This window comes from Oncorhynchus masou, chromosome 17 (genome assembly GCF_036934945.1).
Source record: "Oncorhynchus masou masou isolate Uvic2021 chromosome 17, UVic_Omas_1.1, whole genome shotgun sequence".
In the NCBI taxonomy this organism is placed as follows: Eukaryota; Metazoa; Chordata; class Actinopteri; order Salmoniformes; family Salmonidae; genus Oncorhynchus; species Oncorhynchus masou.
In genome coordinates this window covers 14,578,778-14,594,800 of record NC_088228.1, presented here as the reverse complement: position 1 = coordinate 14,594,800, position 16,023 = coordinate 14,578,778, and the positions used below count along the sequence as shown (strand labels likewise).

The 16,023-nt window shown below is 40.8% G+C and overlaps 1 protein-coding gene across 2 annotated transcripts; it reads right to left on the bottom strand.

The window, feature by feature from the left end:
* Positions 1-1,307: 1,307 nt before the first annotated feature.
* Positions 1,308-8,030, bottom strand: LOC135558564 (prostaglandin G/H synthase 2-like). Of its 2 annotated transcripts, none has more exons than XM_064992449.1 (9): positions 7,790-8,030; positions 7,453-7,569; positions 7,188-7,331; positions 6,780-6,927; positions 6,348-6,525; positions 5,882-6,212; positions 5,241-5,527; positions 4,140-4,287; positions 1,308-3,288 (listed from the first exon to the last, which is right to left on the bottom strand). In XM_064992449.1, exons 1-9 carry the CDS (start codon positions 7,848-7,850, stop codon positions 2,879-2,881), a joined length of 1,824 nt encoding a protein of 607 aa, XP_064848521.1. In that variant the 5' UTR covers positions 7,851-8,030; the 3' UTR covers positions 1,308-2,878. The 2 variants fall into 2 exon arrangements, with proteins under 2 accessions (XP_064848521.1, XP_064848520.1); XM_064992448.1 differs by having other exon boundaries at positions 6,348-6,529; positions 6,784-6,927.
* Positions 8,031-16,023: the final 7,993 nt, after the last annotated feature.

Genomic DNA, 16,023 nt, shown 5'->3' with positions numbered 1-16,023 from the left:
TGTCATCACAATACATTTTTTTTGTGTCATGTTGTATACAAACTACCATTAGGCTAGCCTGGGTGCCAGTTTGTATCTCTTTTGATAACTCCTTATGGAATTGTCATGTTAATGACAGCAATGGAGTTGGCAAGAGTATAAGCAGATATTGGACCCAGGCTACTGTTACTCCTACACATTTCTTTCCCCTTCTAAAATAACTACAGGCTCCTTAACTTTCAAGACATCTTCAGTACTGACATTATTTCTCATGCCACTATTGTGATAGTATATGGTCACTGTGATGGGTTTCAAGCACAATAAATAGACCTGTCATGATTGATAGACTTGGTTTCATACCATAACATAGCAAAACCACCCACAAAACCTTTACCTCCATTTGACCAATATCAAAGTAACACAAATTAAACAAAATGTCAATAAATTCCCATATAAAATTCTCAGGATTATAATGAAGTCCTTGTTGCTAATGGATTTGGATTGTTCACATTTTCCTTTCTGGCTGCTCACACTATTTAACTTGGCATGTGGCTGTGTATTCATTTCCTTTGTCCAACGGTTTGTTGGCACCCAGTCTCAAAACTTCATAAACTAGAATCCAAGTTGCAAGTTACTGGTATAAGCAGGGATTGACATTAAGCGTTGCCCTATTGGCTGGGGCAAGTCAAGTGAGCAGTTGAGCCCGGTCTGAGATTGCCCCATTTGGCCAGTGAAAAAACAAACAGCCAAACTGCAAAGAATTCCAGTAGCCTAAAACTTATATTTCTGGTTCCTCCCCATTGTTTAAGTGAAAGACAAACCATTTATGGCAATTGTGCAAGTTCATCCAGTACTGATCCAGTACTTATCTTTCTGATTCCTGCCCTACTGTATGTCTAGGTGAATGCCAGGCAATATATGGCACTTCTGCCAGTAAAAAGCATTTCACATTTTTGGACAAGCAGTCTTCAGCCAACCCCAAAAATACTCCTGACTTGTCAGATGGGCAAACGCCTTTCAGACTTTAAAGTTAATCCCTGTATGAGTAAAGGAAAGTTTGAAATGAGTAAGAATGACAGACTACATTAAAGTGAAAGGGATGTTCTCTGTTCCCTTCTAAATCTATTAAGCAACAGCATCCTTCTAGCTAGTTTCATTAGAGTGGTCTGGGTATGAGATGAGTGTATGTGTGACGTGGGGTAAGCCCACTCATTACAATGTTGATTTTTTTCTATTGTATTGTATAGTTTTGTGTCTACACTCCCAAGAATATTAGCCCAGAAGGACTAATGGTTCTTAATAAATAAAGCACTATAATAAATGCAATGTCAAATTTAACTTGTTTTATTCACAGACAGATGGGTGAATTATTTTTTCTATGCAACCATGTTAAAGGGGCAATCTGTGATTCCTACGTCCATTCTTAAATGTTATATTAATGATATGTACCCATTGATTCTTGAAGAATAACTTATTAATTCCTCATGAGCTTTGTTCAATTGCCAAACCTCATCTGTAAGCATGTTTAATTTGTTGCATTGCTTGTTAACAATGTAATAACAGTGTCTAGCCTCAAAACATGGTTAAAACTATGCTTTTGATCTCATGGATGGTCAGTCCTTGCATCTATAGCTTTATCTATGAATTTAAAACTGGTTATACTTCTCCAGCCCCATCCCTCAGCTGTTTACCAAAAACTGGGGCAGGGTGTCCACTTTGTTGTTGTTTGAACTGCAGATTGCCCCTTTTATAACAGTAAAGTCACAATTTACATTCCAATTAAAATGGTATGGCACTTAAGAAAGCATTAAAAGACAATCAATTTACCAAGAATTGTATTAGTGTGATTCATTTGCATTCAGTCATTTCACTCTGTAATAATACAGTCTCACAAATATTAACTTCCTCCATTTGCAATAACATTATATTTGACTCAAAAAAACGACTGACAAATACACCCCAGCTGATTTTCCATGCGGTAGTTCAAGTTCTGGACAGACAATAAACAACATAAAAGTATTTCGGATAGGTCTTTGCTTCAAGCAAGGAGATACCGAAACAGTTGCACAACTGAATGCATTCAACTGAATAGTCTTCCGTATTTAACCCAACCCCTTGGAATCAGAGAGTTGCGGGGGGCTGCCTAAATTGACTTCCACATCATCGGCACCCGGGGATTAGTTGTTGGGGGTTAACTGCCTTTCTCAATGGCAGAATAACGACTGATTTTCAACCTTGCCAGCTCGGGGACTTGAACCAGCGACCTTTCAGTTATTGGCCCAATGCTCTTAACAGCCCCATGTAACTCCTTCAAGTTTCACAGTGTATACAGAGAAAACTAACTTACTTTTGTTCATGTTAAGCATTACAAATTAGTAAACGGTTTTCATATTTAAAAACATAATCATAACTAAATAATCAACAATACACTAATAAATATTAAATACATAAATTAATAAACAATAAATAACTAAATAAGTCCCTCAAGGATTCCGCAATCCCAAATGATAATATTTATACATTTATCCAATCACTGCACTATTTCCTCATAAAACAGTTAAATCATCTAAATATTATTGCATACAAATTATCCAACACTGCAGTACAAAAAGAGGCCTGGCAATATCAAATAATCACGCACATTTACAGCATAATATGGTTCAATTTTGCCAAATGTCAACAAATGTTCTCTCTCATCAGTGCAGTTTTGCAACAAATTGGACAAAATAATTGCATATTGCCATGCTAAATGTCATAATTGCTGCAGCAAAATAAAGCCTTTTTGCTTGCAAATATCACAATAAAATCAGAAATACAGCAAAATGACCTAAAATGAGAGCAACTTTAGAACACTAGACACTGCTAAGTGTATTTGAATAAAACCTATTGCTTTAGTTCTTTAAAGCTCTGAAGTCCTTTCTTTCAGCAGAACACCTGGGTTCACATCACTCGGATGTGTCTCACTTGCGTTGGCTGACGCCTGCTCAAACACTCTAAAAAAATCTGGCACTTGAAAAGACACCATAGGACAAGGACCTTTGACATTGTTGCACACCAGCCTCTCCAATGAAGCAGTGTTGACGATGTCAAAGCCCACACTCCCTCCGAACGTGCTGGGCATCCAGTACTCCGGCGAGCAAATGGGGTTTCCCAGGAGACCTTTCAGGGAATAAGGGGAGCCCATTTCAATCATAGTCTCCCCGAAGACAGAGTTAGGTCTGGGGCGCTCCACCAGAAGGCCTGGGTATAGCTCCACAGCATCCACTTCCCCATATAGACTCTCCAGCTCTGCAGCCAGCTCTTTCTCTCCTGCAACACCCACAGAACAACAAAGGGTTAATAAATCTAGCCTGCTAGTCACCAATGATGTATATAAACCCTGGATTGCTGAAGCTATGTATTGGCCATTGTAAGGTTTTGAAGCCACCAGCCGGCCATATTGGCACTATCAGTCATCTAGTGTATATATAAGTCATTGCTAGTCACACATGTCTATTAAATCCTTCACTCACAAAATAAAAGTAAACGAACAACCCACTGGGCACAGACGCCAATTCAACATTGGTTCAACGTAAGTTTGTGAAAACAACTTGGATTCAACCAGTGTGTGCCCAGTGGAAAGGGGCATGCTATGACAAGTCTGTGTTTTGGTCTTCATAGGAACTCAATGATGCAAGTATAGACACAGTACAGTTGAACCTTGTGTGAATCTCACGTGAGAGTGTAAATGTGTATGTGATTGTTCGTTGAAGATTACATGTGCAGACTTTAATAATACACCCGCAGGGTATAATAGGCGGCAGCCACTCCCTGCCCACCCTCTATATCAGCAGCTGCCATGTAGGTAGTAACCATGCCAATAACAAAACAACTGAACCAATCCTGTCGCTTTTTCCAGGCACTACTTCAGTTGCATGCACCTGTGCTTATTAAATGAAACCTTTCACCTAGTTAGATTGAGGATAAATAAATAGCAATATTAAAGGGACACTTCAGAATTTTGGCAATTAAGACCTTTATGAGTCAGATGAACTCATGGGGATACCATTTTATGTCTCTGGAAAATGGTATCCACGGGTTCGTTCATCTGACTCTGGGAAAGTAGATGTAGGGCTTCATTGACAAAATCCCAAATTATCCCTTTAAGATGTGTGTCTCACCTGTGAGATCCTCGAAAGAGGAGTAAGCCCTCATGTTGAAGCGTTTCCTGTAGGCGTTGAGGGACTGGTAACGCATGTCTCTGCTGTGCTCCAGAGCCTTAGCTGCCACGCCCACTACTGAAGGAGGCAGGTTACGCCCACCAGCCACCTGGGAACCAATAGGAATCAAGATTCATTAATGGAGCTGTATCAGGAGTTTGGGAATTGTTCACTTCGGAAGGACTACCACGTCTAACATTAGGAAGGACTACCATGTCTAACATTAGGAAGGACTACCACGTCCACTAACGTTTGACATTGGATGTATACTGAGATGGAAAACACACCATTCCCCAACCAGCTCTGTTTATTTGTGACACAACAGTTGTCACTTAGGCCTCAATGAAATACCATTGCTGTAAGGATGTTCCAGTATCGAGTGCCCCCACCCCCATTCCCACTACTCCCCATCAGTAGTGTAAAGTACTTCAATAAAAATACTTTAAAGTCCTACTTAAGTAGTTTTTGGGGTATCTGTACTTTACTATTTATATTTTTTGACAATTTTTACTTCAATACATTCCTAAAGAAAAGTATGTACTTTTTACTCCATACATTTTCCCTAATCCCCAAATGTACTCTTCACATTTTGAATGCCCAGCAGGACAGGAAAATGGTCTAATTCACACACTTATCAAGAGAACATCCCTGGTCATCCCTACTGCCTCTGATCTGGTTGACTCACTAAACACATGCTTCATTTGTAAATGATGTCTGAGTGTTGGAGTGTGCCCCTGGCTGTCAGTGAATTAAAAAAAACAAGAAAATGGTGCTGCCTGGTTTGCTTAATATAAGAAATTTGATACTTTTGATACTTTTTTTTTTATTTGATACTTTTGATACTTAAGTATAATTTAGCAATTACATTTACTTTTGATACTTAAGTATATTTAAAACCAAATACTTTTAGACTTTTACTCAAGTAGAATTTTACTGCGTTATTTTCACTTTTACTTGAGTAATTTTCTATTAAGGTATTTTTACTTTTACTCAAGTATGACAATTGGGTACTTTTTCCACCACTGATTCCCATAGGACCCCAATGTACACTAGACAACTCACCCTTCCAGCGATCTGCTTGGTGAAGGACTCCACCAGGTTGTTGATGCCGTGCTCTGTAACCAGGGAGTTATTGAAGACAAACTGGGGGTAGGTGTAGGCGCGGCCCTCGATGTTGAAGGTGTCAGGCATTAGTGGGTGCCAGTGGTACAGGGTATTGAACTCAGCTGCAATACGGTTCTGGTACTGGAAGCGCTGGTTGAACAGGAGCTCCGGGTCGAACTTGAGCTGGAAGTGGTAGCCACTCAGGTGCTGGACGTAGTCCTCGATCACGATCTTTATGGTCTCGCCTGCAAGGAAGGAAGGAAGGAAGGAAGGAAGGAAGGAAGGAAGGAAGGAAGGAAGGAAGGAAGGAAGGAAGGAAGGAAGGAAGGAAGGAAGGAAGGAAGGAAGGAAGGAAGGAAGGAAGGAAGAGAATGCATGAGATGAGGTTAGTGAGATATTGCTCAATAAATATCTGACACCCACTAAATATAGTGTTTTGATCTGTTTTTCACAAGAGCTGTTTTAATCTGTATGCATTGTACAGTTTCTAAAACACTCAAACATTGCCTCATTTTGATCATATATGATTCCCATTATAAGGACCCGAAGGATCTAAGACAGTACAGTAGGTGTGTCCAGTTTTAGTACTGATAACTCACCAATTAGGATGAGGCGTGTGGTCTGGAAAATGCGTTCGTCGTCCCATTCGGGATGCTCCTGCATCATGACGTCACAGACGCGGTTGTGCTCTCTCAGCCAGATGGTGGCATACATCATGAGACCGGGGACCAAGCCGAAAAGCTCGTGGCCCACAGCAAAGCGGTGCTCCTCGATCACGTGGGGTGGATAGTGCATCTCGACCCCAACCTCCCTTACCAATGGGGGGTAGACCTCGCCATTCACAACCTGATACTTCAGTTTGCCATTCTTGAACTGCCTCAGCTTGTGCTGTCTCTCCAGAGTGTCTCCATAGACATGGTGTAAGTCCACCTGAAACACAGAGTTAAAGAGTGAGTCCAAACATACACTCCAAACCTAGAAGTTAAAGTCAACCATGAAACAAATTGGAAAAATATTTTCATATGACAGGCCCACTATTTGTTGTGTATTGTAAATTAGACTTACACCATGGCCCAAGGCTTTGGTGAAAGCTGGTCCTTTCTTGAAGTCTGATTTGAAAAACTGGTGGGTGAAGTGCTGGGCGAAGAAGGCGAACATAAGATTGGAACCCTGAGGATCCGGAATGAACCGCTTCCTCAACATAACCTTCTCCACCACAAGCTTGGCATCTGGAAGCACGGCTCTTCCTATAAGGAGAAGGAGCGATGTTAGCAAAATACTTGGGGTCCTACCTCAACAACATATTTATTCAGTTACTAACGACCGTTATAATTATGTTAATTCGACTGTCATATCATTCAGCCTCATGTTGGAAACTTCAGAAGGCTGTGACTTTCAACTGGTGGGAATTATTTAGAAACCAGTCTGACGTTAATTTCTAAGGCTTCCATGGTCTTAGAAAAGGAATCCCAAAAGACTGGTTAGGAGGGAGCTCACTTACCTGCAGTTCCCATAGGTGTAGGACAGCCCTTTGGCAATGGAGGAAGGGTCCGTGTATAGTAAGACAGGTTGGAGTAAGCTTCCCAGCTCTTGTAGCCATAATCAGAATTGTAAGTCGGTGGGCTGTCCACCAAATGTGAGCGGGCTATGAAATAGAGAGGCAGAGAGCAACATTATTTAATTTGTTCAGAAACTGAGATAATAATGTAATATATTAAATTTAATGTAAGACTTCTGACTGAAAAATATTTATCATGTATTTTTTCACTCATATTTCGTTAATTTCTTTCTTTATCTCCACCCTTCCCATATCAGTAAATATCATACAGGTATATCCAAATAATACATTGACTCAGCAGTCTTTCATTCATGATCTATCACAAATGTGATATTATATCAACTTACATGTCAAGACATAGCTCATGATAGCATTTCTCACAAAACTGATCTTGTTGATGACATTCCACACCCCTTTGTAGTGTGTAAGTAAGTAGTGCACAGTGTTCGGGGCTGGTTTCAATGATATCTTTATCCATGTTAGGAATTCAGCTGCAGAGTGGAGAGGGAATAGGAAATATTTATAATAACAATATCGAATACTCCTCGTGAATAGTGATGTACATTGTATCGATGGAATTTGTATTAAACCTCCTAAAAATGTTTCACTTACGAGTTGTGCAGTTCTTTCCATAATATCCAGTTCTTGTGCATTCACACTCATAGTCGTCGAAGCCTTTTGAATTACATAAGCCCCTATTTTCACATGGTTGTGCACAGCAAGGGTCCACTGAAAATATATTGCAAAAGTTTAGAATGCTATACAAAGTTGTATTATTGTATCCATTCATCTCTTTTTTCCATTACAAACATTCGAATATGTATTACAGCAATTCAGATAAATCGATACGTTTATGTAAAAGTACAATTCTAAACTCTTATTAATAAGCCATAAACAATATTTTCACAATATAATATATTTATAAGAGTCTCAAAATAAATATTCTCACCTCCTTCGCAGAAATAGATCCAGACGTTAGAGAGCAAAACAAAGCAGATTACTTTATTCATTCCGAAAGATTCTATTGAATCGCAATCCGGTGTAAAAATTCCAGCCGACTACAGCTCACACCTTGTGACAGTGATTCTGAAAATATTGGATGCCTGCTCCATATTTATGTACGATGCTCATTCCAAGCTCTTACGCAAACTATTACGCTAATAAAGTCGGGGGAACCGGCCAGGACCAGAGGTGAGCGGAAAAATTGGACCAATCATCTTCCTCATGGAGGCATTTGGTCTATTCTGCATCCAGTTAACATTGACATCCACACAGTGTGGTCATTTAAAACAATAAAATACACGTTTCTGTATTTACAGTGTATTCAATCACTGTAGCCAACATCAGGTTGTTTTCTTTTTTATTGTTATATTGTATAAGGATTGATAACAAAAGTAACACGTTTTCTAAAGACTAATCCAAAATCGATTAGTGAAGGCGCAGGAGGCAAAACAAAAAACGTCCCCACACACTTCTTGTCAGATGTTAATTTCTTACAAAAATATTTCGTTCAGTCGACCTTCATCAGAGCATATCTCCACAAGCAATAGGGACAGTCTTCCCAAGCAATTACCAGTCAATTAAGGCGATCGTTGTTCATGCAAACTGTATATGGACGGTAGGAAGAATTTATTGTCATTTGGCGCCAACATGTGGCCAAATGTGTCATGGTGTTGTAATTACCGACTGACCAGGTTACAAAAAATGTAATTTGTCTTTTACGTCCTTAATAGCTAACCTATTTATGTTGTTATGTTATTCTTAGTTATTTGAATACTTAGAGTTAGTAACACCTGTTTATGAGTGAAATATGAACTAAACACAACATGCAACAATTTCAAAGATTTTACTGAGTTACAGTGCATATAAGGAAATCAGTCAATTAAAATAAATTAATTAGGCCCTAATCTATGGATTTCACATGACTGGGAATACAGATATGCATCTGATGGTAACAGATACCGTAAAAAAAACGTTGCCTCACAATGGATCTCATCACCTTATTTCTGTGTATTCAAATTGTCTTTGATAAAATGTGTTGTAGCTTATGCCTGCCCATACCATAAGCCCACCGCAACCTTGGGGCACTCTGTTCACAACATTATCATCAGCAAACCGCTCTCCCATACAACGACAAATTCTCTAAAACAATGTTTATGGCGTTGGGTGGGCAACAGCTCTGGTGGACATTCCTGCAGTCAGCATGCAAATTGCACGCTCCCTCAAAACCTGAGACATCTGTAGCATTGTGTTGTGTGACAAAACTGCACATTTTAGATTGGCCTTTTAATTGTCCCCAGCACAAGGTGCACCTTTCTGTTTAATCAGATTATTGATATGCCACACCTGTCAAGTGGATAGATTATCTTGGCAAATGATAAATGCTCAATAACAGGGATGTAAACAAATTTGGGCACAGTATTTGAGAGATAGAAGCTTTTTGTGAGTATGGAACATTTTTGGTAACTTTTATTTCAGCTCATGAAACATGGGACCAACACTTTACATGTTGCGTTCATATTTTTGTTCAATATAGATCAGGCTTCCCAAACTCGGGACTGGGGCCCCTCTTGGGTGCACGTTTTGGTTTTTGCCCTAGCAGTACACAACTGGTTCAAATAACAAACTCATCCTCAATCTTTGATTAGTTGAATCCGCTGTGTAGGGGGGCAGGACCGAGTTTGGGAAACCCTGATCTAGTGGACTTAAAGGTCCAATGCAGACGTTTTAATCTCAATATAAAATCATTTCTGGGTAACAATTAAGTACCTGTTTTCAAGTAAAATGGTCATAGCTTCTTTTTGTTAGGACTGTCTGGTAGTGGTCTGAGTAGGGAGGGGAAAACTGAAAAGTAGCTGTTATTGACAGAGAGGTTTGAAACTCTCTTATTGGTCTGTTAATACATTTTCCACTAGGTGTTGAAACGCCACTAGCGCGCACCACCGCTAACTAACTAGTCATTTCACATCGGCTACACATGCATCCATCATGCCACGTGTCAACATTACAGGTTGGTGGTGGAGGTGTGAAGGTGTGGGGTGTGTTTTCATGGCACACATTGGGCACCTTGATAAAAGTGGAGGTACGTTTGAATGCCACCAGATATCTGAACATCATTGCCAATCAAGTGCATCCCTTCATGGCAGCAGTGTACTGTATGTACATATCTGTATGTACTGTATATGCAAATAGATTCATACACACAAATGTGGGAAGCATTGGAGTGGAATTCTTTCGACACCTTGTAGAAACCATGCCCCGACAAATTGAGGCTGTTCTGAGGGCAAAAGGGGGTGTAACTCAATATTAGGAAAGTGTTCCTCATTTTTTTTTACTCAGTGTATATAAAACAAAAAGGAAAATGTGCATTTTAATCATTTAGCAGATGGTTTTATCCAGAGTGAATTACAAGAGCAATTAGGGTCAAGAGCCTTGCTAAAGGGCACATCAGATTTATCACATGGTCAGCTCGGAGAATTGAACTACCTACCTTTCGGTTCCCGGCCCAGCGCACCTAATGCTAGGCTACCTGCCGCCCTCCATTTTTGACTGCACTGGGCCTTTAAGGTAAGAGAATAAATATTGACTGACAATTTAGGCTACTAATAGTGTTTAACAACAGTATTAGCAGTTAGTAACCTAACGTAAGTGAAACTGAATTTTAAAAATGACACTATTTCTCTCGTTTCTCCTTCATTTTGGAAGAAATTAATTTGTTCAAAACTGTTCAACTATTGTCTTTCTCTCTCTTTGAGTCAACTACTCACCACATTTTATACACTGCAGTGCTAGCTAGCTTATGCTTTCAGTACTAGATTTATTCTCTGATCCTTTTATTAGGTGAAAAACATGTCAGGTCATGCTGCAAGAGCTCTGATAGACTGGAGGACATCCTCCAGAAGTTGTCATAATTACAGTGTATGTCTATGGAAGGGGGTGAGAACCATGAGCCTCCTACTTTTTGTATTGAAGTCAATGTACCCAGAGGAGGACGGAAGCTAGCTGTCCTGCGGCTACACCGAGATGCTACCCTACAGAGTGCTGTTGAGGCTACTGTAAACATTCTTTGCAAAATCGTTTGTTTTAATCAGTTATTTGGTGACATGATTCTATTTAGTATAGTTTTATCTAAAAGGGATAACTTGTTAAATGTTTCACAATGCTGCTACCATCTCTTATGACCAAAAATAACTTCTGGACATCAGGACTGCGATTACTCACCATGGACCGGCAGAATCCTTTTTTTCCTTTACCAAATCTGACGAGCCCAACGCAAATTATATACTGCTTTCTCGGGAATAGGCCCAGATCCCCGTGATTTGCATGAAGAGGAGGCAGAGAAAAAGGGGCTAATTAAACCTACACTTCCTTCCATTCTGCTAGCAAACATGCAATCTTTGGAGAATAAAATAGTTGACCTATGCAGAAGATTAAACTACCAACGGGACATTCAAAACTGTAATACCATATGCTTCACAGAGTCGTGGCTGAACGACGACACTATCAACATACAGCTTGCTGGTTGCACACTGTACTGGCAGGATAGAACAGCGGCGTCTGGTAAGACAAGGGGCGATGGACTTTGTATTTTTGTAAATAACAGATGGTGCACGATACCTAAGGAAGTCTCAAGCTATTGCTCGCCTGAGGTAGAGTATATCAAATCAAATGTATTTATATAGCCCTTCGTACATCAGCTGATATCTCAAAGTGCTGTACAGAAACCCAGCCTTAAACCCCAAACAGCAAGCAATGCAGGTGTAGAAGCACGGTGGCTAGGAAAAACTCACTAGAAAGGCCAAAACCTAGGAAGAAACCTAGAGAGGAACCAGGCTATGTGGGGTGGCCAGTCCTCTTCTGGCTGTGCCGGGTGGAGATTATAACAGAACATGGCCAAGATGTTCAAATGTTCATAAATGACCAGCATGGTCGAATAATAATAAGGCAGAACAGTTGAAACTGGAGCAGCAGCACGGCCAGGTGGACTGGGGACAGCAAGGAGTCATCATGTCAGGTAGTCCTGGGGCATGGTCCTAGGGCTCAGGTCCTCTGAGAGAGAGAAAGAAAGAGAGAAGGAGAGAATTAGAGAACGCACACTTAGATTCACACAGGACACCGAATAGGACAGGAGAAGTACTCCAGATATAACAAACTGACCCTAGCCCCCCGAGACATAAACTACTGCAGCATAAATACTGGAGGCTGAGACAGGAGGGGTCAGGAGACACTGTGGCCCCATCCGAGGACACCCCCGGACAGGGCCAAACAGGAAGGATATAACCCCACCCACTTTGCCAAAGCACAGCCCCCACACCACAAGAGGGATATCTTAAAAGGGTATATCATGATAAGCTGTAGTCCACACCATCTACAGTGCCTTGCGAAAGTATTCGGCCCCCTTGAACTTTGCGACCTTTTGCCAAATTTCAGGCTTCAAACATAAAGATATAAAACTGTATTTTTTTGTGAAGAATCAACAACAAGTGGGACACAATCATGAAGTGGAACGACATTTATTGGATATTTCAAACTTTTTTAACAAATCAAAAACTGAAAAATTGGGCGTGCAAAATTATTCAGCCCCCTTAAGTTAATACGTTGTAGTGCCACATTTTGCTGCGATGACAGCTGTAAGTCGCTTGGGGTATGTCTCTATCAGTTTTGCACATCGAGAGACTGACATTTTTTCCCATTCCTCCTTGCAAAACAGAATCGAGCACAGTGAGGTTGGATTGAGAGCATTTGTGAACAGCAGTTTTCAGTTCTTTCCACAGATTCTCGATTGGATTCAGGTCTGGACTTTGACTTGGCCATTCTAACACCTGGATATGTTTATTTTTGAACCATTCCATTGTAGATTTTGCTTTATGTTTTGGATCATTGTCTTGTTGGAAGACAAATCTCCGTCCCAGTCTCAGGTCTTTTGCAGACTCCATCAGGTTTTCTTCCAGAATGGTCCTGTATTTGGCTCTATCCATCTTCCCATCAATTTTAACCATCTTCCCAGTCCCTGCTGAAGAAAAGCAGGCCCAAACCATGATGCTGCCACCACCATGTTTGACAGTGGGTATGGTGTGTTTATGGTGATGAGCTGTGTTGCTTTTACGCCAAACATAATGTTTTGCATTGTTGCCAAAAAGTTCAATTTTGGTTTCATCTGACCCTGACCCTGAGCACCTTCTTCCACATGTTTGGTGTGTCTCCCAGGTGGCTTGTGACAAACTTTAAATGACACTTTTTATGGATATCTTTAAGAAATGGCTTTCTTCTTGCCACTCTTCCATAAAGGCCAGATTTGTGCAATATACGACTGATTGTTGTACTATGGACAGAGTGATCACTCCATGATCACTCTGCAGTTCATCCAGAGTGATCATGGGCCTCTTGGCTGCATCTCTGATCAGTCTTCTCCTTGTATGAGCTGAAAGTTTAGAGGGACGGCCAGGTCTTGGTAGATTTGCAGTGGTCTGATACTCCTTCCATTTCAATATTATCGCTTGCACAGTGCTCCTTGGGATGTTTAAAGCTTGGGAAATCTTTTTGTATCCAAATCCGGCTTTAAACTTCTTCACAACAGTATCTCGGACCTGCCTGGTGTGTTCCTTGTTCTTCATGATGCTCTCTGTGCTTTTAACGGACCTCTGAGACTATCACAGTGCAGGTGCATTTATACGGAGTCTGAGATGAGTCAAAAGTGAAAAAGTGTCTGAATACTTATGTAACTAAAGTATTTAAGTTTATTTTATTTTTTATAAATTAGCTAACATTTCTACAAACCTGTTTTTGCTTTGTTATTGTGGGTATTTGTGTGTAGATCATAATATGTATTTATTTAAAAACTTTTCAGAATCAGGATGTAAAGTAACAAAATGTGAAAAATGTCAAGGGGTCTGAATACTTTCCGAATGCACTGTATCCCAGTCCACTTAATCTTGAAGCATAGATTCAGATTGGTCAACCCAACGTTGAATGGTCCTTACCATGGGTACTTTCTGTTTAAGCTTGCGTCTATAGAAGGTGAGGAGCAGAATGGAGGCGAGATCTGATTTGCCAAAGGGAGGGTGGGGGAGGGCCTTTTAGCCGAACCGAAAGGGGGAGTAGCAACGGTCAAGAGTTCTCGATGAGCGAGTGGCGCAGGAGATGTGTTGATACAACTTTGGTCATGTTTTCCTCAGATTTGTTTTATTAAAGTCCACAGCTACAATAAATGTGTCCTCAGGATATGTGGTTTACAGTTTGCACAAAATCCAGTGTAGTTCCTTGAGAGCCATTGCAATGTCGGCTTGAGGGGGATTATACACGGCCGTGACGATGAGCGAAGAGAATTCTCTCGGGAGGTAATGCGGTCTGTATTTGATGGTGAGCTATTCCAGATCGGGAGAACAAAAGGACTTGAGTTCCTGTACGTTACCACAATCACACCACAAGTAGTTAATCATAAACCCTACACCTCCACCTTTCTTTTTCCTGGAGAGTTATTTTTCTGTATGGAGAACCCCACTGGCTGTATGGACAAGGACAGTATATCTGGAAAGAGCCATGATTCCGTGAAACAGAGTATGTTACAGTTCCTGATGTCTCACTGGAACGAGATCCTCACCCTGAGCTTGTCTACTTAATTGTCCAGGCATTGAACATTAGCGAGTAATATACTTGGAAGCGGTGGATGGTATGCACGCCTCCTGAGTTGGACTAAAAGCCCACTTTGTATTCCTCTTCTAGACGGCATCTTGGAGCAGGACCTAGGACGAGTGGAATTACCTCAAGGACTACAAACAAAGGAACCAATTCACAAAAGTCTAATTTCTGGTTGAGAGACCACTGATGTAAGTTATTTTCGCCTGTAGGTATTAATGCAAACATCTTTCTGAGCAAATAATAATAACACTACGCAAAACAAAATACTGCTAAGTTAGCTATGAACAGGGTGACCATATCTGTCGGGGCCATCTTGTTTCAACATTATGAAGAATGGCAACACTGCCATGTTGACCTGAGCCTTGCTGTTGGAAAACCACATTAATGTCCGACTTTCAGCTATCCCACATGCAGTCGGTTGCTTTCCCCTTACCACTCAAACGTGCCCAATGGGGACACACTCTTTTCACGCCATTTTGCCCGATGGGTAGTGCTATACGTCATGGTGAACGTGGGTTTCAATGTTCAAGGACCATTGAATTAGGAATTATAATAATTTAATAGGATCTCTATGGCACATTCAACCGAGAACCCTCCGCCTTGGACCTCATTCATAACTTTTTCACCGACATCGCTATGGTGGGTTTATACATTATAGTTTACAATTGCACTTTCATATTAGTACATAATTATGCTTTATTTGAACTAATGATTGGCATCTACCAAGTTACCAATTGGTATCTTCTAAGTGGCTGAACCAGTTTTCCCAAAAGTGAACGATGTGTAACGTCAAGTTTTGCTTGCTAGTCGACCTACAACATCATTGTCGCTATCAAGCCAATCTTGAAGATGGTCAGTCCATTTGCCTTCATGTGTAAAGGTGGTGGGGAACATTGTCAAGCAGTGCACAAAGAAGAGCATGTCAGTAAACGAGTCCAACACCACACAAGCTGCTAGTTTGCAGGAAATCTAGCATTCCTCGGTTGCCAAGAGCCAGGCATTTCGGGGGAAATCTGTAGGCTTACGCGACATGTTTCTTGAGCACGCAGTGGGCAAATGTCCAGTTGTAGATCTCAAGATTTGGGTGTGGGGGGGGATTGCCATAAACTGTTTTCTGGATACCGGGAGCCAAGTCAGCACTATCCATGAGTCATTCTTCAGAGAACACTTATTAGGGGAAGAGGAAGACATGCTTTCTACAGCAGGATGGCTTAAGATAACAGCAGCTAGGGGTTGGACATTCCTTACCTAGGTTACCTTGGGTTAGACGTAGAGACCATGGGGATAACTTTACCCGGGTGTGGGTTCCTGGTAGTCAAAGATCTTCCGCAGTCACAGACTACAGTACCAGGTCTCCTTGTAATGAATATCATCAGCAGATGTAGACAACTAGTCCATGCGTTGGATTCTGATTAGAGATAATCCTTTCAGCGAGTACTATCAAGCCAATCTACTAAGCTTACTTGAATGAAATATATGAAATGAATCAACAAGATTGCATTTCACCGCGATTGGTTAGTCAACATGCAATAATACCTTTATACT